The 25186-nt window shown below is 42.3% G+C and overlaps 1 protein-coding gene across 3 annotated transcripts in view; it reads right to left on the bottom strand.

Annotated features, from left to right (window-relative positions):
• Positions 1–23184, bottom strand: part of LOC310922957 (dachshund homolog 2-like) — a gene marked incomplete at its 5' end in the record, with an annotated part of 246143 nt that extends 222959 nt beyond the window's left edge. For all 3 annotated transcript variants that reach the window (XM_083883985.1, XM_083883983.1, XM_083883984.1), the window contains one exon: positions 22691–23184. In XM_083883985.1, the coding sequence (XP_083740111.1) occupies positions 22691–23184 (494 nt within the window). The remainder of the gene's footprint in view (positions 1–22690) is intronic.
• Between the last annotated feature and the right edge of the window lie 2002 nt (positions 23185–25186).

The raw sequence follows: 25186 nt of genomic DNA, 5'->3' as shown, positions 1-25186 counted from the left end.
TAAGTGTATAAAAATAACAGGTATATCAATAACTTTCTGCCCAACAAAAGAGTGTATATTCTGATGGACACAAGACCAAAAAACTGCTACTTAAAATAATTAAATCAATATGTTTACTAAAAAAAAAACCAAACCCAAGCAGACAGATAAACAAACAATAAACCTTTTACTTCTCTGTATTTTTTTTCCCCTTGATGATCTGGAAGGAAAATTAGAACAGTAAAATTAATACATGCAGGTTAAGATATGCAGCTGAAAAGCTGAACAACGAACAACCCAGTAATATACACTTCATTAATTTGACTTTTTGTTATTTGCTTTAAGATCTCTACCACAAAGTTCTGCTCAACATATTCTTGCTAGCAAGAATCTGTACCAGAATTAGTGTCTCTCAAGTAGCAAGTGTAGCATACACAACAATCTCAATGAGAGAGGCAATTAACAACTGCTGCAAAAAATAATTATATATAAAGATGGTTTGAAAGACAATACTCTATCTAAAATGACCTCGCTGTATTCACAGCACTGATAAAACAGTTTTCCTTTAAAAAAATGCCGCTTTTTTATTCATCAAAAGAGAAAAGCCCCAAGGTCACCTGTCAATAACAGAACAAACCCTCAGTAAATCACAGTGCTTCACAAATAAATTCCTCATCAGTAATTAAAACCAGGCCTCTCTGGCCCTGTGTTATCAGCTCATCAAATTCATTGCTCATCTAGAATAACAGATCCACATCTGCAGTCATTACAGCATGCCAGATAAATCAATCCTCTCAATGATGCTTTGAGCCATCTCTGCTCCCTTTTAACCAGCCCGATATTTATTTCCCCCTGACACTTCTGACATTCTATTTACTGTAGGCAAATGGAACTCATACGGCACCTTGTAATGGCTTTACCAAACCCCATTGTGGGGCATATCTTCCAAGACTGATGGGCGCAATAAACAAGGTTTTATGGTGTAAGTGTGAGCTTCCAACTTCTTTTTTCCCAGGAATTTGACTTCTGCAGTGAAGATGGTTTATTACATTTGATTGCAGGTGGAAAAAGCTATATCCACTTTGAGACCTGTCAGCTAAAAGCAAGCAGAAAACTTCTGAAATAATATTATTTTTGTGATTTTATTTTCTCATTGATAACAATACAGAATAAAGCATCTCCCTGTCAGGACTTGGAAAGCAAGGCCATAATTTATCATTCCACCTCCACCCTCCCTCCCACCAAATCAAACACAGGTCCTCCTCTGTAAACCTCCAAAAGGTACAACAGCAATATATAATCACCACACATGAACAAAGTCCATCCCAAGCCCTCCCCAGCATTGTTGTTTACATTCAAATCTGAAGTGCGTCTGGTTAAATAGGTACACACATATTGACAGATGAGGTCAAACATGCTTTTGTGGCATCTGAGCCCAACAAAAAATCACAAGTTTCTTAAATTTACTGCACAAACCAGAACTTTCCACTGTTTGGTGCATTCTCCAGTAACAAGCATCAGCCTGTTGGGTTCAAATTGAGAACATAAATTGTTTCCTTGAGGATGAAGCAAACAGCGCAAGAATTACTTTTCAGCACAAATTCTGACTGTTTGTACACTATCACAGCTGCTCTATTTAAGGGAATTGACTGAAAATCTGTTTAAACAAAAAGAAAAAAGCATTCCTAGAATCGGAAAGTCTCCCAGAATATCACATGTGTTAACAGCTCTGAGGAGTTCAGCAATTCCCAGAACTGAAGCAGATCCCCTCCTCCGTGGGGGTGTTGCACTTCCACGTACATATGGACATTCATCCAGGAGATGCCTAGAAGCATATGCCATCCATCCAGCAGCCCCATTTCATCCTGGAAACCCGGGGGTTCTGTGCTCCAAAAGAATCATCCTGTGCGTGATGTGACTAAAACAGCAAGTTTTTGGTGCAGGGGGGAGAGGCCAAGGCCCTGCACCTGGATCTGGCCCTGGCATCTCCCCGCTCATAAAGCACAGCTCAAAACTGACTGGCATTGAATTAATGCCACAGTGTTAGTGGATCTCTCCTTTAGCATCTATTAAAATTTTATTTCTGGGTGCTGGCAGGTGCCTTGTTCACAGCGATGTGAAAAGGTTGGGAAAAGTCCTTTTTTTGGAATAATAACAATGTCCGAGCCCTATAGGAGGCTATGAATTCTCAGATCCTCCTTCCAACACTGATTCAAAAATGACAGGATATAGTCTTTTCCTTAATGAAAAATCTATATTTATCACTCTATTGTTCTTGTGTACTGATCCTACTGCTCTCTGAGGCCAAAGTTTGAATATATTGGATTTTGAAATAATAGCCCAAGGCTCTGAGATGCTGGGTCATGATACATAAATGATGAGAGGGTTGTTCCCTATTTCTCTGCTTCTTAGCACAAAAACAAAACATATATTCCATGGTGAAGATCTTCAGAAGTCTACATTATCTGCAAAGTGCAAATTATATGGGACGTTCACCGAACTATAAATGATAAAATCAGACTATACTGAGAAAGATGATCTGCCTGTCCTAGGAATAAACCAGTAATTTGTTGCTTTAATATCATGAGGTAAAGCCCTATTTTTACATAACCACAGATGTGACAAGCTCAATTCGTTTGGATTTTTAAATCTTAATTCCAATTGAGTTTGCATATGAATGTTTGAAAAGATAAATTAATTTAGGACAAAGATCCAGAGACTGAATTTATCAATCTGTTACTCTTCACACTTTGATTCTTCAGTGTAACAAGGGTCGAAAAAGAAGCAACCCCCAGCTCTAGACTGTTGGTACTAGGAGAATAAAGAGATAAAAAAAATTCTTTTTTTTTCCTATAGCAAAATTTAAGGCTGCTGTTATGATGAAAACATAAAGGGGAAAATCTGTAAAGTATTTTTCACATTCATCTCGTAATAAAACAGAGTTACTATCACAGAGTTCTATAAAGCTGCACCTTCTAAGCTGCTGTATTTGCAGGGTATGGGGAACAGTTGCTTCTCTAGATTTTGTGTCTCTGAGGTGTCCAACTTTCCTTTGACCTTGAATGACTTGGCTGAAGTTTTCCAAACCAGCCACTGAAATACTCACCTTGCCCCAGTAATCAAGAGAATTTCAGGGGGCCCTGGGGATATACCTGCTTTTTGCCAATTACCTGAAAATCAAGATCTGAGATTCACAAACTACTGGAGCAGTTTAACATCCAGTGCCCAGGGAAAATTAACACCTTGGGGAATTCCATAACACTAAGTGCCACAGAAATGCAAATATAACTTACTTATGATTAATAAACACTCTTTGAAAATTGAGTTTATGAGTTATACATATACAGTACAAGTAGAGTACACATACAGAAAAATAAAAAATTAATAATTTCTCATGCAAAAATCCATACCACATCATTTTATCCAGGCATAATACGGTTCTGGGAATTTCTAACTGCTTAAAAATGCTTTGATTTCCAGAATCAAATGCAATCTCAGTTCTGCAAATCCATCAAGTGACATGCATTCAAAGAAAACCAAACCAATTCCTCCTGCCAGGCACAGACCTGTGTCCAAGGGCTCCAACCAGGAATGGAACCTTCCTCACCAGCTGGGGAACAACCCAAGGCTGTTCAGTCCACAGAAATGATTCCCAGAGTCTTCTGGGGCAGCTGCTGAACTCAGAGGAGTTTTAGAAAATACTTTTTTTCGTATTACCAACACTCATGACTTACTTTCTCCAAACTGCCTTCAGGAACGTAAGTTAGAAGAAATTTATTAAAAAACATTGTATATGAAAAGGTTCTTTCCTTTAAAATTTTTATATTGTCACACACAAAAAAATTATTCCATTCCTAAAAATTCATTTTTAATAACTAAAGTGGGATCTGAGCAACCTTCCAGCCCAAAATAATTGCACTATGAAACACATATCTTATTTTTCAAGATTATTACATGTGTATTTCATATTATGCATTCACACAGAGTGATTGCTTGGTTTGGTTTTTTTAATTAACTTTAACTGCTGACCTCAGGTGAATATATTATGTCATTAAATAAGATTTTTTCGGTGTTGGGAGGTTAAAATAAAAATCACATGGTCAGTGCTCCTGGATACCTTTGCTCTCAATTCCTTTACTTTTCCCCCAACACTTTCCAAGATGAAAGTGCCCCTTGAATCTACAGTGTCCCATATCACTGCCTTCTGTCTGTCCCACAGACTCTGCCAGACAATTTCCAGCAATGCCTTGTTAGGAATCCTGCTGCTCCTTTCTGACTACTCAGAGACACAATTCCAGGAGCAGGCTGCCTGTACTGGTTTAGAGACACAGGGACACCAGTCTGATCTCTGTAAAGAGACAAGATCCAGTTGTGATACACCTTAGCATTTTCTGAGTAGTAGAAGAGCCCTCAGGCAATCTGTTTGTATTTGAATAGATCTAGAATTAATGTGCCCCGTTACTATTTCACCCTATTTGCTGGCAGAGGGTTGAAGCTTAGCAGCCAAGTAAACAGAAGACACATGTACCAGCATGCTTCATAAAGGGGGTACAGTTTAGGCACCCTCACTACCCTCAAACCACTGCTCTATCCATTGCCAGAACCAGACATTAACATCCTAAGATATTAATAACAATACTAATTATCTCCTGCACGTACAGAAGCGTATCAGCTGCAAAACTGGACAAAGAATTCACTTGAAAAACACAAGGTTAACCCTTCCCTAGTCCTGCTTTCCACGGTACATGGCTGACAATAAGGATTTGTCAACCTGAGACTGCAGAAACCCAGATCAGTTCCTACAGAAGCATTAACTCGTGTCTGTACAGCCCTGAAATCCCAACTTCACCTTCTTACACACCACTTATTAATTTAATGACTGCTTATTTCTCCTGACTCTTAAAACATGCAGAATATGATTACAAGAGGTTACTTTAGCAGCATATACACTCCAAGGATAACTTACATACAGCTTCCAGAGTTTGAGGGGATGTGCATCCTCCCAGTATTTCCATGTTTTTTCGCCACACTTTCCCCACAACACTTTCATACAGCTGCAGTTTGAAAACCATTGCATATTCCAGCTTGAACAACACTGAGTCATGGACAGATAATCACAGGTCCATGAAGTAAGTTGACCTCCCTAACGTCTGTGAGTCATCAAATGTACAAGTTCAGCAATTTCTGAAAAACCAAGATCACAAATTTTAACTTTTAAGAAATAGTAGAGCTTTGGGAATATATTAAACTGACCACACAAATATGCTCAGGGTGTCATTTCATGCTCATGCACCATCAGGCCCTGAAAAAGAGATGAAGCAGTGGGCATCTCACTGCACTGGGCATCCTGCTGCCATGGAAAGCAGAGACTGTTGTTTTCTGTTTATCAAACTGGAGTTTCAACCACATGGGTGAAGAAAGATCCTCACATTGTTCTTGGGAAGTCAAGGAAACTTGACCAACACAGCTTCATTCTGTATTATCCATAATTCCAGAAACTGTGCATCAAATAATGTACGCTGACATCTGGATCCTTGAATGTTTAAATGTTCTAGTATTTCTCAGTATTTGCCAAAACCTCAGCCTGATGACAGGATTATGTGTTTCTTCAAAAATATTCAATTACCCCAACCCACAATAAGACCACAGAAAGGAATTCGTTTGGATTTCTAGACTAAATTAAGTTGAAATTAGCAAACAAATCAATAACTATGACCATTCCTCTGTAAGAACTCTCACTGCTCTTAAATGTCACAGCTGGCCTAAACCTTACCACTGATACAGGATTTCTTGTAAAATCATGCTAGAGGAAGGGCATAACAGTTTAGTATTCTGTGCAAAAATTATTTTAATTTAGTATGTAACTTGATTAATACTGAAACAACCTTTGCCTTGAACGACTGTAAGAGAATGAAAACTCAGTACAAAAGAAGGAAAAAGTAGTAGGTATTAACCTTCCTGCTGTTTACTTAGGTATAATCCTTTCCTTCACAAAGTACAGGACCAGTAATGCATGAGAGTAATTGAAACACTCATCTCCACTTCTCTCACCCTGCCCTGCATGGGCAGTAATTAGAGAGGTCAAGGTTGGCTTGAAATATCTCACATGTAAAAGACTTCAAAATTTGATCATGTTAAGAAAGGCTGCTGGGTATTTTATGTCAGCACAGAGAATTGGTCACTCCAGGTAAGCCCAGCACTCCAGCCACCAAGAGGAAGAACTCATGGGAGTAAAGTTAAATGACTTAACACTTTCTGAGCACCGAGAAAAATAATGACATGGCTCCACCACTGCACCTATTAATTGGGAAGTCTTAGAAGAATTCTCTCCTGTTCAACTTCTTGCAAGACCAACTTAATTCATAAAACAACTCACTATCTACCATCTGTTGTCACATATCATTACTCAGTGCAAACTGCCCAGTGGAGAGATAAGAAAAACATCTGAATGAGCAGCTGGGTAAGATAAAGCCCTGAGCATGTGCAGACACAGAAAAGAAAAAGACACACAAATCCTCACTGCAAATTACCTACTTCAAATCTGCCTCTGCCTAAGAGTGGGGAAATACAGGCCACAGATTACCAGAGCTTTTAGGTTCCTTGTTGATGCTAAAAGCATCTACAAATGGTCTCTCAGCAGGTGCCCATCTCAGAAATCCTGACCTCAGTACCACTGTCCTACAGACTGAAATACCTCAGCCAAAAGCCATCAGGCTTAGGAAATTCAGCCACACAAAGAATGGCAGCTGGATGCTGTCCAGCACGCTCTCCATTGACTTATCGCACTCTATCAGCATAAGCACAAAGCCTCTATTTTTATCTCTTCTTGCGGTATCTGGATCCAGCCACTCTAAAAGAAACAGAAGAAAGTAGTCTAGGATTGTTTGCGTCTTAATTATCCTAGAACTCCTACCCAAAGAAGAACGGTTCAAAGGGATCACTGCAATTTAAAGGGCTCAAAGCCCTCACTGCAGTTTAAATCCCAAATGGATCCCAAACCTTTTAACACAGTAAGAAATCCCCTGTTCTTTTTGAGTCTCCTATAATTCTACCAAAATATATTTAGACCTTGTGTACTGAAATTACTGACACAAATATTCTGGGACAAATATTTGGTGCAAGCCTTCTCCAATCAGGCAGTCTCAACATTCCTTTTGAGAAGAATTTGAGGGGATTATGATGAAAATACATACTAAGATAGATGTGAACTGATTTAATTCAATCCTATTGCTGGAAGGTATAGAAAGAAATGTAGCCTCCCCATCCATGAAGTGTTTATGAAAACATTCCACCAGCAATTTATGTCTGTGTCAGACAAATGAAAGCAGTGTCAGAACTTGCATCCTTTATGCTAAACCATCCAAAAACAACACAGAAAAGCCAGATTATCTGCCCGAGTCATCATTTTAATTTTTTAAAACTCATTTGTGTGAGGTTTTTCATCCTTCTTAAATCCCTGAGACATACACCTAAGCACTAACAAAAAGATTATTCTGACGTGGTTGCCTTTGGCTTCCCTTGGGGGATACTTACCTTTGTAAAAGTGTTTCACACCTTCCTGGGGAAGTTAAGCTCCTCAGATTGTATCCCTAAACCTCCCTCTGACAGACACAGGGGCACAAGCCTGACACGCAGGCAGGGAAGCTGAGGTTCCTTCAAGAACGAGGCAGATGTTGGAAGGTGTCTTAGGGAGTGTGGAAAGTACTGATTATCTACATTCAGCATCCTGTGAATCCATATACCCTCATGCATGAATACTTTCACACATTTATAAAGGAATTAATACATTCTCATAGAGGAATACCTGGAATTTCAGTTAGTCTCTAGAATATCCTTATTTTATTGGTTAACAGCACTTTAATCATGTATAGAAAGTACAGCAATAGTTGAGTAAAGGGAAAACAAGAACAAATACATTATCAAGCTCTCAGGGCTATCACCTGGTATGAGCTGGTTTGTTGCACCTTTAACCCACTGATAGTTGGGGCCCAATGTGGGAATGTGCCTCAAGGTATAAAGGCATACCTTACAAAAACCAGAATTTGCTGATAGAATAGGGAAAAGAAATACAGCAATCTGGGCTGTAAGCTCTTAGAGAGATCAAGGCATGATTATTTCATATAAATATACTTAAAATATAAACTTATGATCACTTAAATATCTAAATTTAAAGGCTTTCACTCAAAGGGAAACTCCATAAACTAGCACAGGATACTGAAGAGATGAGCACCCTCTTCACTTGGACACTTTCAGTTTTATATTAAAATGCAAAGCTGCGAGTTTCTTTAACCAGCAGTTAAGTATTCAAAAAAGAGAGACTCTGTTATGTGAAGTATTTAACAGGCTCAGGACATCTACCAGTACAATGACAAGCACTTCGATGAAAAACAAACTACAAATAAACATATTATGTCTTTCAAACCATTCTATTACTGAAGCCGAATGCAGAAACACCTGCACTCATTGTTAACGAGGACTGGAAGAGAAAGTACTAAGTTAATAATAACAACAATAATATAGAACTTAAAGTTAATATGGAAAATTATGGGCAAAGATCAGATTGAAATCCTCTTACGAAAATAGCACTAGAACAAGACTAGAAATGGCACAGCAAGCCTGTATTATTGCTTTTTGAACACGTACACAAATTTATCTTGTACTGCTATAGTACTTTCAGCGGTTTCATTGTCAGGTCCCATTTTCTGCTTCCTCCGTTCTCCCCTTCTCCTGATTCAAAACCATCCCTTTAACACATCATTCCTAATTAGATGATTAGTGCTTGGAAGGGCAGGAGATAAGTCATTTGCATAATTTAATCATAAAAAGAAGTTAAAGATACAGATTTTGCTGTTCGTTTGTACAATTATCTTCACCAGCCTGGGGGGCTGAGATATTAATGTGATTAAACAGTATTTCTGCAAACAGGCAACTGTGTGTCCTCTATTAAAGCAGAGCTGGAGGCAAATGAAAAATTAATTTTAGAAGACAATCAATTTTATTCTACATGACTGTAATAAATAACAGTCCATCTGCAGACAAGTCATTAGGCCCTGGGAGGCTACACGTGTCACAAAGTCTAAATGACACACAAGGCCAAATTTTCCACCAAAACCAGAGTCATAAATAGCCCACCAATGGTCATTCCCCTTCAGAGAGTGCAAAGGATTTCCCAGAAAAGCCAGGTGCATGTGTGAAGTACTAATCACCAACCACCATTTGGGCTTGCACAGTATTCATACAAATACAGGGGACTGGTGATTTGCCCTTCATCGTGTTTTCAGTCTTTTCTGAATTGTGCAAGAATAAATCAAGATTTGGCTAAGTAGCCAGGATGCTACCTATGATGCCATAACCTTTATGAAATATATGTGCTAATTAAATACATAATATCTACCAGTTTACTACTTTTTAAACTGTTAAGGTGCATAAAATTGTTTTGCACTATTCTTTATGAAGTCATCTCCATTTAGAATATTAAAATTAACTCCCCTATTAAAATACATGAAATATGAATATGCCCCAAGTAAAGATTTCTGAATATCAGCAGTGTACAATATAGACCCAGCAACAAGCTTATGGTATTCTCTACACTTAAATGGTTTGTATTTATCATCACTGGTAAACACTTCCCTCAATGGAAAAAGTGAATATTCCTATTCACCCTGATCCTTGACAAGCGTTTACCAGGCAATTCAAATAAACATCTACTGATTCTCACTACTCCTGGCCATGTAGTGTCTTTCTCCACAAAATGCAAATACATGTATCTTTACTGGAAAGGTTTGGAGTACCACTATGCACAGGTACGACTTCCTCTACAAATATACGGACTTAATAAAAATATATCCAAATACCAGATTTACTAAATATATAGGGGATAGAACTGATGTCCCAAGGATTGTTTCATTATTCCACTTCCAAATTTGCACGAAATGTTTCCTGACATGGCCCTAAGTAACTTACAGATTAATTCATGCTATGCACTGAGGTTTGGCTCTATGGTTATGATCTGTATTTGGTTTCTATGCTGGTGATCCAAAAATCACTGAAATCAGCTGAATGACTCTGGTTCTGCAATGATTCCATTGAGAAATTTCACCTCCAATGAGTCAGAAAGACAAAGCAAAGCAATCTCCTCCAAAGCCTTCATGATCATTCAGTCTCCTCTGCAGTCTTACACAGAAAGCACTGGTTGGGTCGAGACATTATGAAAAACCAACAGCAACAAAAGGAACTTTCAAATTCTGCCTACAGTCATACAACCAAACTAAGCGATCAACCTAAACACTTAAACAAAAATACTCTTTGCCCACCTACTGTCTGTAAACTTGTTTACTTCCACTCAAATTCTCTTAGCACTAGACATTACAGGGGATAATTCTGGAAACAATCTGACATCATCAGATAAACTACTTCGTGTGCCTAGGATGCTAAAAAGAGCTTCTAACTAAAAAGCAGAAGCAAGAACAGCAGCATCAAAAACCCCTACAAACAAACACCAATATCAAAATATGGTCAAGAAAGTCTTACATTTTTTGAACTTAAAAGACACTTTTAAAGTTTAAAGACAACACAGTGACCAACACAGCAAATGAAACCTGGGAGTGGTGTCTGCTGTTTGTGTATTGAGCTATTGTGCTGTTTTTGTGAATGACAGGTCAATCTAGACGAGCCAGAAAGATGAAGCTGTGTGGCCACGAGAACCTGAAGATGTCAAAAAGAAATTCTGTGACAGCCAAGGATGGGGGGAAATGATCATCACAGAACAGGCACATCCAGACCCTAATAATACAACACACTACCTAACTGAAATGCAGTCCTGGTAGAACAAGCCCCTTACACAGCTGGCATACATGTGAGACTGGGCAACAGAGATGCTCATCCCTGCCAGGCATTTATCGTCTTGTTAATAGCCAAGTTTCAAAAAAACAACAAAAATAAGGCATTTATACTATCCACATGAATGAATTAAAAAAGTTCTCATGACGAGTTTCTATCCAGATCAGAACAAACCAGTGTTAGGAACTCAGTCACTCAACTGACCTTCACTCAGTGAACACAAGTTCTTAAAACTGGCTTTAAAAGTCTAACTCCATAATCTGAACTGCTCTATTGCACTCTCTGCAATACTTGGGAAAGATGACTACAATAAATGCCTCACCAGTATTTTTTGTTTTGCTTCCACAAACACGAATAGAGATTCTCTCCTTTAAGGACGAATAACTAAGATGGAGCAGTTTTACTCAAGGGCTGTCGCTGTGGGGTGGGAGAGGAACATGCAAACTAAAATTTTGAAGGAAGCATATTAAAAAAAAAAGGGCAAGGTAAGTGGATGACCACAAACCCTCTAGCTTAACATGTATGAGAAATGTCATCCATGAAACTTAAAGACAAATATTTGTGAGTTCCAGAAAGAAGACATTTGTTTGAACCAAAAGTCACTAGTGTAGCATAGAGCAGAAAGAAGTAAAACATAAGAACAGCAGAAAGAAGTGACAGCAATTCTGGTTCTGAGACAAGAGATCTTAGTTCGCAGAACAGCAGGATCAATTAATGCCCTTCAGCACTGGCTAACCGTGAGAACAAGTGAGGTTTGCAGTGCGTTACAGCAATAATTCTGGCCAAAATTGGGTGAAGGCTGAGGGCTCCTGCAAGAGGCACTGAGGCTCTTGAGAGCAGCACACCAGCCCAGGCACACAGCACAGCACACACCTGGAATGCAGCAGGGGAGCAAAAAGTGCAGACAGCCTACACTGAGCTCTCTGCAAACAGTCAGACAGCCTGGGAGAACACAAAAATTATATTGTAATGGCAGGATGCTCAACTCAAGGAGTTTTGGTAAGTCACCTATCAGATACATGAACTGGCACATAAAAAAACCCCAACAAATAAAGCCTTACAAAAGCCAAAAGACTCCCCAAACCTACAAATACATCCTTCAGCAACAAGCTCATACAACAGAGGAACAGAACACCAAGTTCATTACCTTGGGTCCTGTTTCAGTATCCATATTCTGCTCTTGTCTAACTGCCAGCATTTTACCACCTTACTCCGCTCTGGTTTTATTGTTGGTTTTGGGACTTTTTGTGTGCTTGGGGGAGGAGTTTCAGTTTTTCTTGTTTAGACATGTATTTTAAGTCACGCTGGAAAGACCTGACATTTTTCCTACTTCTATTTTTCAGTATTATCTCAGCAGCTCTTTAGAAAATTGCCCTCTTTCAGCACACAACAACATTTAAAAGTACGAGGAGGAGAGGAGGCAGCTGCAGACACCTGCAGCCCTGAAGAGAGATGCCTTCATCAGCCTTACAGAAAACAACAGGGATAACATTTCACAGACACAGGACATTCTCTGATTAACTGTTATCAAAACAGACTATTAGGTGGCATGTAAAACTTGCACTAGGCAAAAACAACCACTACACATGTAAGAAAAAGCATAATGCATAATATTTTAAACATGCTGATTAGAGGTTCTAAATGAAGCTCAAAGTATTTTTTCTTTCAACTAGCTTTATCTTCCTAATTAGCAACTCTTAAGTTACTGTAACATACAAGTAACTAAATCCCCCTACTGGCACAACATCTAGTGCCAGGAGATTTCTTTACAGCCACCTTTATTTTTTTAATCACAAATATACAAATATTCTTCTAGGAGTGGTGGGGAATAGGACAAGTCAGCTCCTCAGCACACACAGAGGACTTTAGGAAATTGTTTGTGAGACAGAGATGGCACAATATGACATGGTTGCTTCCCAGGAAGGACAAAGACACCAGCAGAGTGCCGGTGCTGACCTGAGTGACTCCTCAGCAGGGCAGTGACCCCAGCAGTGGCTGCCAGTGACATCCACTCCCAATTCCCACAGAATCCTGCCATCCCAATAAAATCCTTCTTCCACACCACAGTTATTTCTACTCTGCAAATAAATTGCCCGGAAAGGCTGAGTCTCAATCCTTGCAAATATTTAAATCTAACTGGAGACCGCTCAGGACAACCAACCCTGATGAGACAGAGAACTGGTCTAGACCACAGAATCCCAGAATGGTTTGGGTTGGAAGGAACCTTAGAGCTCATCCCACTCCCTGCCATGGATAGGGACACCTTCCACTGTCCCAGGCTGCTCCAAGCCCCATCCAGCCTGGCCCTGGGCACCCCAGGGATGCAGAGGCAGCCACAGCTGCTCTGGGCACTCAGCACCCTGAACTTGGCCTTTTCCAGCCCCACCAGGTTTGCTGAGTCCCAGCGGATCCGTTCCTTCCCTCCAGCGTGTGACCACCCACCCAGCCTGGGGCTCTGCTGAGGGCTCCACTCCTGTCCCTGTCACCAAGGGCTCTATGTCCTTGATACCAAGGGCTCCATGTCCCTGTCACCAAAGGCCCCACAGCCCTGTCCCTGTCACCAATGGCTCCATGTCCCTGTTCCTGACACCAGTGTTAAACAGCATCAGTGTCAGTCCTGACCCTGGAACACCACTGCTCACTGGGCACCACCTGGATATCCAGCAGCTGATGGCAGCTCTGAGCATGACCATCCAGCCAATTACTCATCCATGGTCCATCCATCCAGTCCACATAGTCCAGTTTAGAGACAGGGACAGCCATCATCTCAAACTGCACAAAATGACTTCAAGAGGACCCTGCTATCCTCCACAATTCTGTGATTCTGCAAAATATGTTAGATTTGGAACTGTATACACAGTGTGAAGTAACTCTCATGAACTTTTTAAAATAAAAAGTGTTCTGTTTTAATTCCACTGTCCATTCAGGTTTGAAAACAGGAAACAAAAAAGTCTTGGTGTTTTGTGATTTAAAATACCAAGAGGGCATCCCAGGCTAAAAGTTCTCTTGCCATGGGCTGGACAGAACTGAATTACAAGCTGAGAATATTACTCACTCACATGGCTATGACAAGCATAAAAAAAAAAAAAATAAATAAAAACTTTAACTATCCAAGATAGCTCACACAGCCCTGTGAGCTTATTTACAATTTCAGTTCATGCCCATAGCAAATGCACATTTAAACTAAATTGCTGGATTATTCTAAAGTCTCCCTCTCCAAAAATCAAGGTTGATTTCCATGGTTGACACAGCTTTGGAAAAATGCAGAAGTTTAGTTCAGTTTAAATTGCATCATACATAAATTTGCGTGTATGTAAACATTTTATCAATGAATATCTGTATAATTTAATTGCGTAAGTCCTATATATTAAATATAACTCTTGCTTCAACTTACAGGGCAGATGAAATGTGTTATCTGATAGAACATGAAAACTGATCAGAGGAGCCTATGGCTGAGAACAAGAGTGAGGAAGACTAAGAACAGCAAAAGCAAAGCGCTGCTGAAAAAACAGCCCTGAGATTCTTTCATAGAAAAATCAGAGCTACCTCTGCTCAAAATACTGTCGTCCTACCAGAGACAGAGAGGATGCGGGGGTGGCACTCAAAGGAGGCAGCACAACCTCCTGGCATGAAGCTCATTTCTGTGCCTCAGCACAGGAAACACTCAAGTCTTGCAAGCTGTATCAGGCTGAGCCTTGAATAGAATAACTGCAAGTGCACTAGTGATGCACAATATGACATATTTCAGTGCATTTTTGTCATAAACAGACTGGACTTACTTTTAGACCAAAAAAAATAGGTAACATCTTGATTATACAAACATACTTTTCAACCAAAGCCCCTGAAGTAATTTTTCCTCTGCTTTACAGAAGGAGCACAACGAAGAAAGAAACTCTAAAATCATTACAGGAGATGACCTCAAAATTCTAGATCTATCCTACAATTTGTATGTCACACACAACTACAGGCAGTGTTAAGGGCAACTGAACCATTTAACAGAAATGAAAAAATATTTCAAAATATTAAAGACTTCACCTGATTCATTAATATGATACTTCACAAAAGGCATCCAGCGCAAGGAGGAGAGTAAGCTACTTGACCTACTGGAAAAAAATCTGAAGGAACAAATATTAAGGATCTTTTCAGTACTTACATTCCTATAAAACACATTTCAATACTTCAGTGACTATATGCCAAATCCTTAGCTAATACTGTCACTGGAAACCTTCAATTAATGACAATATTAATGGAGCTTTATGTAGCATAGATAATAGTGTACATGCATAATATAGCAAGATACCTCAAGTTTTACACATTAGTTGTAAAAAGCCTATTAATAAAGAATAATCTAATAAAAGCTCTGTTTGTCATGACATTACCATACTTTTTAATGTAAGAAAAAAGAGTCTCCTTCTTAAATAACTACTAAATGCTCGGGGTTCTAACATATTGCTGCAAGCTATAATGGTTATAACTGTTAATCCAATACACCTTTTATACAAACCCATAAACACACGAGTGGAAAAATAGCACAGATGTTCATCTCTAATGCAATTTCCATTCAATTTCCTAAGTGCAGTCCCTGTGTGCAAACTAGCTTAACGTTATGTTTAGCTTGCAAATTCTTTTAATAAATAATGAATGCAATAAAACTGGTAGATCAATGGCAAGCTGAGAAATCATAAAAAAGCCTTTTGTGCTCACGCTGTTGCAGATTTCAAACTTTAATCCAGCTACAGATCAATAGTACTTTTTCTTTTTAACCCATCCCATAGATAGCAGACAGACTAGATGTAGGTTAAATGCCGGTACCACATATCAATTTCCAGAAACTTGATAACATCAGGCACAATTGCAATCGAACATTTTATACCTTATCCTAGGAACAATATACACTGCTAAACACCACACTTTAAACCACTGCACAGTAATAAAGGGAGCACATTAATTGGGTTTGGGTCCTACTTTCTGGAGAAGTGGCATTTGTGAGTGAGCCACCAAAGGCTCTGACATAATCTATTTTAATGAGCAAAACGGGCTCAGCGGGTCAGGATGTACTGACAAGGGAAAATAATCTCCCCACGCCTGGTAGTGACAATAAACTTTACACAAACACACAAAGCAACCAACACGGCTGCGCCACCAAAAATTAAAGGCGAGCAAAGAAATTTCTGCTTTACAGGATTCGGATATTGGAACCTTCTGGGGCAGGTATCAAAGTACATTAGTTAATAGGTATCAGTGTTTCTTACAGGTTGTAGAAGGGAGGGAGAGGGGAAACCCTATTACCGAGTCACTTTGGATAACCCTGTTTTACCAAGAGGGAACAGAGATCAAAAGCTTGTAGCCCCGAGGGACAGTTCTAATATCAAGCAGGATAAATCTAAATCACTAAGAATTCATTACTAACTAACATACTCGTGCTTGGGAATGCAGGTTTAATCAGAACATATAAAAATGTTGCTTTGGCTTACACTAAAGGAACACATCTCAGACAGCAGGAACTCTGAAGTAGCCTCATTATGTTTGGGTTTGATATTAGTTCTGTGTATGTAAATAATCATTAAAATCATGCATTTCCATACACCTTCAGGTTTTATTACACTGATAATCACACAAAGAACTCACAAAAGCAACCAGCTGGGAACTTTCCATGTATTTTAAAGTAAGGATTTGGATAATTTTGTTTGTAACTTCAGAAAATTTGTAATTACCACCTCTGGAAAGGCACAAAAGAGATTCAAGATCCTACATTCACCAAGTACAAGATCAGACCCAAAAACATAAGAACACATAATTCCTTCAAAAGCAGAGTTCAGTAAATTTGTCCCACCTTTGGTGAGAAGGGTTCCTCAGATCCTAGAAACATTTTTGAATTCTTTGCCCTTGTTCTGGCAAACAGCCCCTGGCATGAAAGGGAGGTTCACCTCAGCACAGTCAAAACAGAGACTTTACAGCCCAGATTTCAACACCCCTTTAATACTAATGTTGACAAACAGCCCTAACAAAACACCAATTCCAGCCTGAAAGCAGTGAAATAAACAGGGTAATTCTTTAAAACATCTCATGAGGTTCATTTGAAATATTTACTGCAAAATTACTAAGTTTCTCACTCTAAGGCCACTGCCACACAATAAAACGTGAATCCTTTAATTCAGTGGGTTTTGCTGCGCTCCTCAGTCCCACCAAAGTTGATTTTCCCTGCCTTTCAAACCAGGGCACAAACAGAGGCTGCGTGTCCAGCCACGGCCCCAGCGTGAGAATAATTCCCCATCTACAGAGCTGGTCCCTTCTGGAGGCTTTCTGAGCATAATGCTATTGCCACACATTGATATATTGGCGAGAGAAAGGCAAATATAACAATGCTAAAGCTTAAACTCATTTGAATAAACTGTGAATTTCTATTACATATATTGTTTCCTTTATCAAATTGGAACTACTGGAGCAAGAATACCAAGAATGCCAACATAAATCTAGATCCGTTACAGCCAGTTTCTCCAATTTATTCTCAGAAGCCTTAAAGACAAAAAGTCAAAGTTCTTCTGTGTCGAGGAAAGATTAGGAACAGGAAGATTCCTGATAATTTTTAAAACGAAAATAAAAATATCACAGAGAGAAATCGGGTTTAACAAATTGATTGCACAAAACACGTTTTTATCCTCTAAAGAAAAACAAAGATGACCACGAGTGGTTTAGTAAACACTAAGGAATATAAGCTGTGCATAGCCTACGTGGGAAATATATCTTCATTATTCATGGCAGAGTACTTTGCACTTGGTGCTATCTTTTTTTCAGAATTTAAAACCTTTCCACAAAGACACGTTCCAGCCTTTTAATGTCTGTGTTCCACAGGTTCTGTCCAAGATAATGGATACCAGACTAAACTCACCCATAACTAAAGGTGATCAACAACTTCTCCAACATAACTGGCCCTACATGGGGAGCAGTAGCAGAAACATAATAAACAAGTATTTTAAATCTAACAGATGTTGAATCCAGACATACTTAACTTTAAAAGAAAATTCTTAATGAGGTAAAAAAAGCCTTACTTCAGCCTGTAATCAATTTGGACACAATGATATTCTATTTATAGCAATACTTTTAACATGTTCTAGTCTTATATTATTTATTCGTATCATTCCTATTACAATGAAATATTAATGTTGAGAAAGTGGTTACTCTATTAAGGAGCCATCCTATGTTTAGATTTTAATATTGATCTCCACTATTTGGGAATAATTAATCATTCTGTAAGAATCTGCATTTGTCTGTGCTATATAATACTATCAGAAGTTTAGCATCTTCCCCCACAATAATGCCAAGATTAAATTTATATTTTGACCTATTCCTAAAGGCAATTTAGTTATTCCAACAGAAGGGGGAAAAGGGGATACCGCCACTTTAAAAGCTTCAATCTCTTTGACATTGCTGGCAGTGTATGGGAACATTAATGCATCTGTCATGATAACAAGCTAAGAATAACATCTAGACATCAAACCGAGCAGAGAATCCATCTGAAGTGATTCATTCAGATCTGTCTCATTGATTTATTAAACACAGGGCAACATCTGCAGCCTCACAGAGCCGCTTGGCGAAATTAATGCAAGATCAATTCAAATGGAAAAAAGTGCAAAAGAGATAAATCAAAACACAATTTGCATGCAGATCCACAATCAGGCTTATTGGGTGCAAATGCTCAATTTTCCTCCCAAAGCAAATGAGTTTAAATGTTGTTTTATCTTTGTAGAATTGTGTGATTTGAAGTGACAGTGAAGAGTTCTGCAGGTTGAAATGGTGAAAAGAAAAAAAGGAGAAGAAATGCTTGCAAAGACCTTTTGAATATGCAACAAGAATATCATTAATACCTAATTGTTTAGCTTTTTTGTCTTTGCTACAAAAACACAGTATTTTTCAGTTGTAGAAGTCTCAGTAGAAAATTACATATGTATTATGCATATACACATGCAGGAATCATACAAATACTCCATTTTGGAGGAAAAGCATGTTATCCTTCAAATGGGGAGCTCTAGTGCTATGAAGAAAGAAGGGAATTTTAATCAAGGGTTCTACAGATTAGATATGCATCTGATGAAAATATTCAAGTATTTTAGGAGTTTTGAACGGGCACAGACTTTCAAGATATCCAAAAAGAAAGAGGGATTTTTCCAAAAGCATAATAACTACGCTGCTCAGAAAGTGGGAGAATTCCTTTCTCCATCTCAAGCAGAACCCACTTTGCCAGTGATCTCTCTCCAGAGTGTCTGAAGTGAGTCCCCTCTCCAAGGAAGAGAAGGAAACTGAAAAACTGATCTTTATTTAAAAATGCTAACACCTCCAAAATTCATCAATTTGGCCGAGTCTGAATGCAGGCTAAATATCCACTCAGAGAAAGAAGTTTTATGGACAATCAGATGTCCACATTTCCTATCAATATACAGGAAGCTGTGTGCAGTGCTACATGGCTGGATTGCTTTAATTATAATCTTGACATCAGTCTCCTAATAAAAGACAGAGTACTGCTGACTATAGGGTAGCTTTTAATAGTCAACATGACTAGACCCTCATTATCTCATAAAATTAAATGTCTGCATTTACTGCTTAAATTCATCTCTAAAGCCTTTTATTGTTTGTGAATAGCCAAAGTAATGCAAAATATTAGCTTAACTGGTTACTTTAAATAATGAAAAATGTGCCACATACTGAAATGCTCTTTCCTGGAAAGTATTCTGACCATTCACTGAACAACCCAGACCAACACTATGCTTTTCCAGTGGCCAACAGCAGCCATCAAATATGTGCGGAACTGTGTGGAAGAGGCTGTGATCATACTCATATAATCCTATTTTTCAGGACTGATATGTACTATCAAAAACATGCTCTTACTACAGTTTTAAATTTCCTTTCAAAAATAAGTCTTCATTATAGTTTGGGAATTTTTTTTAATTAAATGTTAGGCTTTACTACTAAATTTAAGCATTCCTCCATAATTTAAGTAATCTTCTAAGGTATTGCCCATCCAGAGGTAGATTTTGTCAGTATGTTTTACTCACTTGAAGGTGGGACCTGCAATGAAATGAGCAGTTTAGTTTCATTTCACAGACCTTGCCAGCAAATTAGAGTGTGTGGTGCTGGCTAGCACCAAACATTTTAGGAACATTCTGCAAGCATGTGAATGAAAATTTAAACAGTGCATGCGATTGTACTGTGAAAATACACAGGTCAGAGCTGCTGGACAGAGTAACTCCTGCTACAGAACACGAACACAAACATAAAAAAACTTCTGCCCATGGGTGTGTTGCTCTGCAGCTCTTTCAAGCTCTGTAGACAAACTCAACTCGAAAAATGCGATAGAGTAAGCAGGAGAAATAGAATTTATCTTTTTTTTCAGTTATACATAATTGATGGGTTTGCATGCCAATTAAAAATATAACTAAAAGTGCACACTAACATAAGAGCTGTCGACTTTTACAAGTGAATTACCAGTGAAAATAATGATACCCAGCATTTCTTACTGCTTTTTCTGGCAGCTCTGGAGTTTACTGCAGCATTTCTACAGTATTTAAATAAAAACATAAATAGCTATCAATTAAAATAAAATCAACTACAAAAGCAATGCACAGTATTCTGAGTTGAGAGCAGTATTTCTAAAAGACCATATATTTTCCAGCCTTCACTTTGCAGGTACAGAACTAAAAACTGAGCGTGTCTTTTAACAGTTCTACTGCATTTAATTTGTTTGATAATGTGCACCACGGTGCTTCTCAGGTCACTTCACAGCAAACAAAAATAATTAAGATTACTCATGTATTTAACTATTTTTACCCAACATCCTCTCCAGTAAGTGTGGACTGTTCAAGGGAAATAATAATCTGTAAATAAAATGAGGCATTAAGCATTTAATTAGCATGACAGAATACAATTAACATTAAGCTACAAATCCTTGAGCAAAGTTTCAGGTGTGCTGGTAACGCTCCTCATGCCTCACACCTGAAACCGTGAATGCAAAACACGACGTGAGCAGCGTCTTCCGACCAGCGGCATCTTCATCAGGCAGAAAGAAGTGAGACGTGAAAGGATTTGCTATTCTCGAACGGGTAAAAATACAAGGTTTCCATAGCAGGGTGGGGAGAGTTTAGGCACATTCAACACGTGTGAGTCTGAGCTAAGAGCTCTGCCCTGCAGGAGCCCCTGACCCTGCCCCATCCCCAGCCTTTCCCCAGGCTCCTCCAGCCCCTCTGGAGCATCGCTTGGCTCCCCACCTACAGCCCCCTCGGCGCCCTTCCCACTGCTCCCTGCACTACCCATCGTCCTAGCACGCCCAGAACTCTTTGTCAAAGAGAAGAGGGGGGGAAAACAAAGTTGGGAAATACAAGTTTTAAACATTAAACACTCCAGCATTTCGAGATTTTAAATCGCTGGTTGTAAGAGAGCAGAAATCATTAGGAGTGCATCTGCAGGCTGCATCATCAAATCAGACCCTGTATTTCCCGAATGGAAAAGTTTGGCACGGTCACAGAAATTAAGGAGATGTATTTCTTTAACCACCCACTTTGGCGCTTGTGGAGGAGTCTCACAAACATTTCACAGAAGCATTTACGTGTTAACTGTGCCCCTCAGGAATCTAATGTATTTGAATAAAATGAATGTCAGTCCCGGAGCTGGCTTCCAAAGCCATCCCTTTGATAAAGCCGTGGGTGTGATGTCATCGAGGTGCCTGACACTGGAACAGGCAGCGGGAGAAGGGGTTACAGGGACAGAACGAGGGCAAGGAGAGAAGCACACAGTTCGTATTAACAGATCTCGGGATCCAGTTAATGCGACACTGAGATCTGGGAATTGCGTGCATCCCTAAACTGCCACCTGTCATATAAAGTGATTTGAAACAAAGCAAGAATGCTGCACTCAGGAATGACGGTCCTGCTTCAGCAGCGAGTGCAGGATCAGGCCCGGCGGGGCACGAATTCAGCGATTACAAACAATCCCCGCTCGGGGCTCGGGGCTGGGCAGGGGGAGCGGGGACACAAAGCCCGGTCACCGCACACGCTGCGGGGCGGCACCGCACTCGCCGAACCGCCCGCAAACAAAGTTTGCTGCCACAGACAGCAGCGGCAGCAGCGCGCTGGCATGGAAATGCTCCTGGAGACGTCCCTCGCCCACTGCTGAGCCGGGAATGGCATCCCCAAATCCCTGCCTTACACCCTGCCCCACGGCACCAGCGCTCCCGCCGAGCCCCGAGAGGGGTTTGTGCTTATTTAGATCATTATCATTTCTAAAGGCAGCAGCCATGGGGTCACAAACCGGGATTACAGCCCCGAGTGTCCATCCAGGAGCCGGCGGGGCCCGGGGCTCGGTGCCGGACCCGGCAGGGGCTGCGGGAGCGGAGCCGCCCCGGGGACACCGGGATTACAGCCCCGGCCCGGGGGAACACCGGGACCCGCAGCCCCGGCCCGGGGGGACACCGGGACCCGCAGCCCCGGCCCGGGGGGACACCGGGACCCGCAGCCCCGGCCCGGGGGGACACCGGGACCCGCAGCCCCGGCCCGGGGGGACACCGGGACCCGCAGCCCCGGCCCGGCACCGCCTGCGGGAGCGCTCTCACAGCCCCGGCTGACAGCGGGACAGAATTAACGGAGAAAACTTTTGGGGATTTGGCCTGGGGGCTTTTCTTTTTTTTTTTAAAGGAGCGTTCTCGGGAACTATCGCCTTTCCCTGTGTGGAGAAAAGTTTGGAGGCGGCGCGCGGGGCGGCCCCGCTGCCCGGCGGCCCCGGGAATGGAGGGGCTGAGGGAAGCGGGGAAAGTTTTCCATGCGGACACCCGGCCCCGCTCAGCCCCGGGGCCCCCCGGGCTGCCCTCCCCGGAGCCCGCGCTCACCTGGCGTTGGTGCAGTCGTTGTACAAAGTTTCGAAGTCCTTCCTGGTGATGAGCTTGCAGCGGTTCACGCCGGGCTGGATGGCGCCCAGCCCGCGCAGGATGCGGACCTGCTCCACCGTGCACACCACGGGCGATATATCCAGCCGCTTCAGCTTGGTGTAGACCGTGTGCAGCCCTCCCACCAGGTGCTTCAGGAAGAGATCAAAGACCTGCGGCAGGCAGATCAGCTCCTGCCCCTCCACCAGGAACGAGGCCACCTTCACCCCGTGCAGGTCGACCATCTTACACTCGTTCCCGCCGCCGCCGCCCCCCGGGCCGGCCCCGCCGCCGCCGCCGCCGCCGGCCGAGAGGAAAGTGTTGACGAGGCTGTTGGTGAGGCGCGGGGACTCGGCGGGGCTGGAGTACAGCGGGTCCGCCCGGAACAGCCCGGCCGAGCCCCCCGCGCCGCCGCCGCTGGAGGTGGCGGCGATGACGGGCGGCGCGGACACCGCCATGGCCGGCGCGGCTCCGCGGCTGCCTCAGCCCGCGGTGCGCTCCGTGCGGTGCCGCCGGCCCGCCGCGCTCCCTCGCCCGCCCAGCCCGCACGCAGAGCCCAGACCCCTCCCCAGCGCCGCGGGGAGAGTGACGGCCCCTGCAGCCAATGCGCCCCGCCCGCCGCCAGCGCCGCCGCCGCCACTGGCTGCGGGCCCGGCCGGGGCGGGGCGGGGCGGCCGCGCACCTGGGCCGGGCCGGGCCGGGAGGGGGCTGAGGGGCCGGGGCGGCGCGCCGAGCCCGCAACTCGGGCAAAGTTTAGAGGGAGGACCCTGGGCCGCGGGCTGGGAGAACGCCCCGTTCCCCGAGCTGTGACGGGGTGCCGCGGCGCTCCCCGGGCGGGGGATGGGGGCTCGGGGCCCGCAGCCGGAGGGGCCGCGGGAGCTCCCCGCCCTCAGAGCCGAGGGAGCCGAGGGGAGGCAGCGCCGGGGCCGCCCCCATCCCTTCCCCGCGGGCCGGAGCGCTGGCTGAGCCCCGGCACGTGTGGAAGTGTCAGAACACCTGTGCCCCGGCAGGGCTGAGGGAATGGGGAGCGGGCGGCGGTGGGGGCTGCTCTCGGTGCCGGAGACAAGCGCGGCCCCGGCCCGGCAGAGGGTGCGGGCACCGGGCACCGGGCCGGGCCTGGAGCGAGCCCAGACCGACCCCCGGAGAGGGGCACGGGCAGCGCGGAGATGTGCGAGTCTGTGGTGGCTCACGCCAGGCAAAGCCCATTCTCGGCAGGTCTGGCCCGCAGTTTCTTGAAATTCGCAGCCCCGATGCGGCACCAGTTGTGGTTCAGCCCCAGCGGGCTCGGCCCTCTCTCCTCAGGCCGCCTCCGCAGGCACCGTGTGTGTGGAGCCCCGGCCTGCGGGCAGCCCCGGGCCGGCACAGCCTGCGCCTCCTGCACCCCACCCAGAGCAGGTGCCACAGGAACTGCCGGGCCCCCTGTGCCCCTTCTCCGGGACAAGAGGAGCAGAGGATGAGCAGACATCCCACGCTGGCTGCGTGGGTTATTTGCTTCTCACCCTCTCCCAGTGGTACATCACAACTTTTCCCACCCTCTTCCCATTTCTCCTGTGTTTCAACATCCTTCTTTCCTGTTTGTTGCCACTGGTTATCATTCTTTATCTTTCCTTCTTTCCTAGTCTGGTAACTTTTTCACTCCCCTCCTTTTTCTTTCTTTTTTTTTTTTTCTTTTTTTTTTCTTGTTTGTTTGATTTTGTTTTCAGCTTTCTCCTAAGCCATTCAGTGAACAAAGCAAGCAGAAAAGAACAAAACTTTTCAAGATGCTGCCAAGCAAGGAGTACTAACAGAGCATTTCAACTATTTCTGTGGTTCCATTGCCTGTGTGTGCCATCTCCTCTTTCCTTTTGTCAGGCTTGCTTATTTAGGCACCTTCTCTGCAAAGTTAATGCTTTTTGCATTATGAGTAATCCCATTTTAGATGAGAGAAGATGACTCTATGCTAACTAAACTGCTATATTTGTGAACATAACTGATCTTAAATTACACTCTGGAGGAACCTCCCCTTCTCCCCATTGATTTTATGTGTTCTAAGAAGCTTCGCCACTAGCTTTAGGTCTCTAACCTCACTGCCTGAAACTAAGGCAGAATTTGCACTTAACTTAGTTTAAATTAATACCTTTCAGTAAGAATTCTCATATTTTCTGAACTAGTTCTTGCATCTTTTTAGGCTCAAACCACAGACTGGAAGCTCAGTGGGGCAGGGGCTACTTACTTTGGCAAAGTGAGCAGTACAATCCAGCCCTGAACTCATCTGTGGTATTTATATACTGGAAAGTATAGAAATGGCAAATAACTGACTCCAGATAGAAACTTCTGGGCGTTAATTTTCTGAACATGATTGCTATTAAGAGATTTAATAAATCAGATTCAAACACTGCCCTTTTAAAGACTTTTTTTTCCCTTTGAGATTAATGCGACAATCAAAATCCACCAAGAAAATTCTTTTTCCTTTCTGACTTT

The sequence above is a fragment of the Zosterops lateralis genome, assembly GCF_965231275.1.
Source record: "Zosterops lateralis genome assembly, chromosome: Z".
Lineage (NCBI taxonomy): Eukaryota > Metazoa > Chordata > Aves > Passeriformes > Zosteropidae > Zosterops > Zosterops lateralis.
The sequence above is the reverse complement of the archived record's forward strand: the minus strand, read 5'-3'. Positions and strand labels throughout refer to the sequence as shown.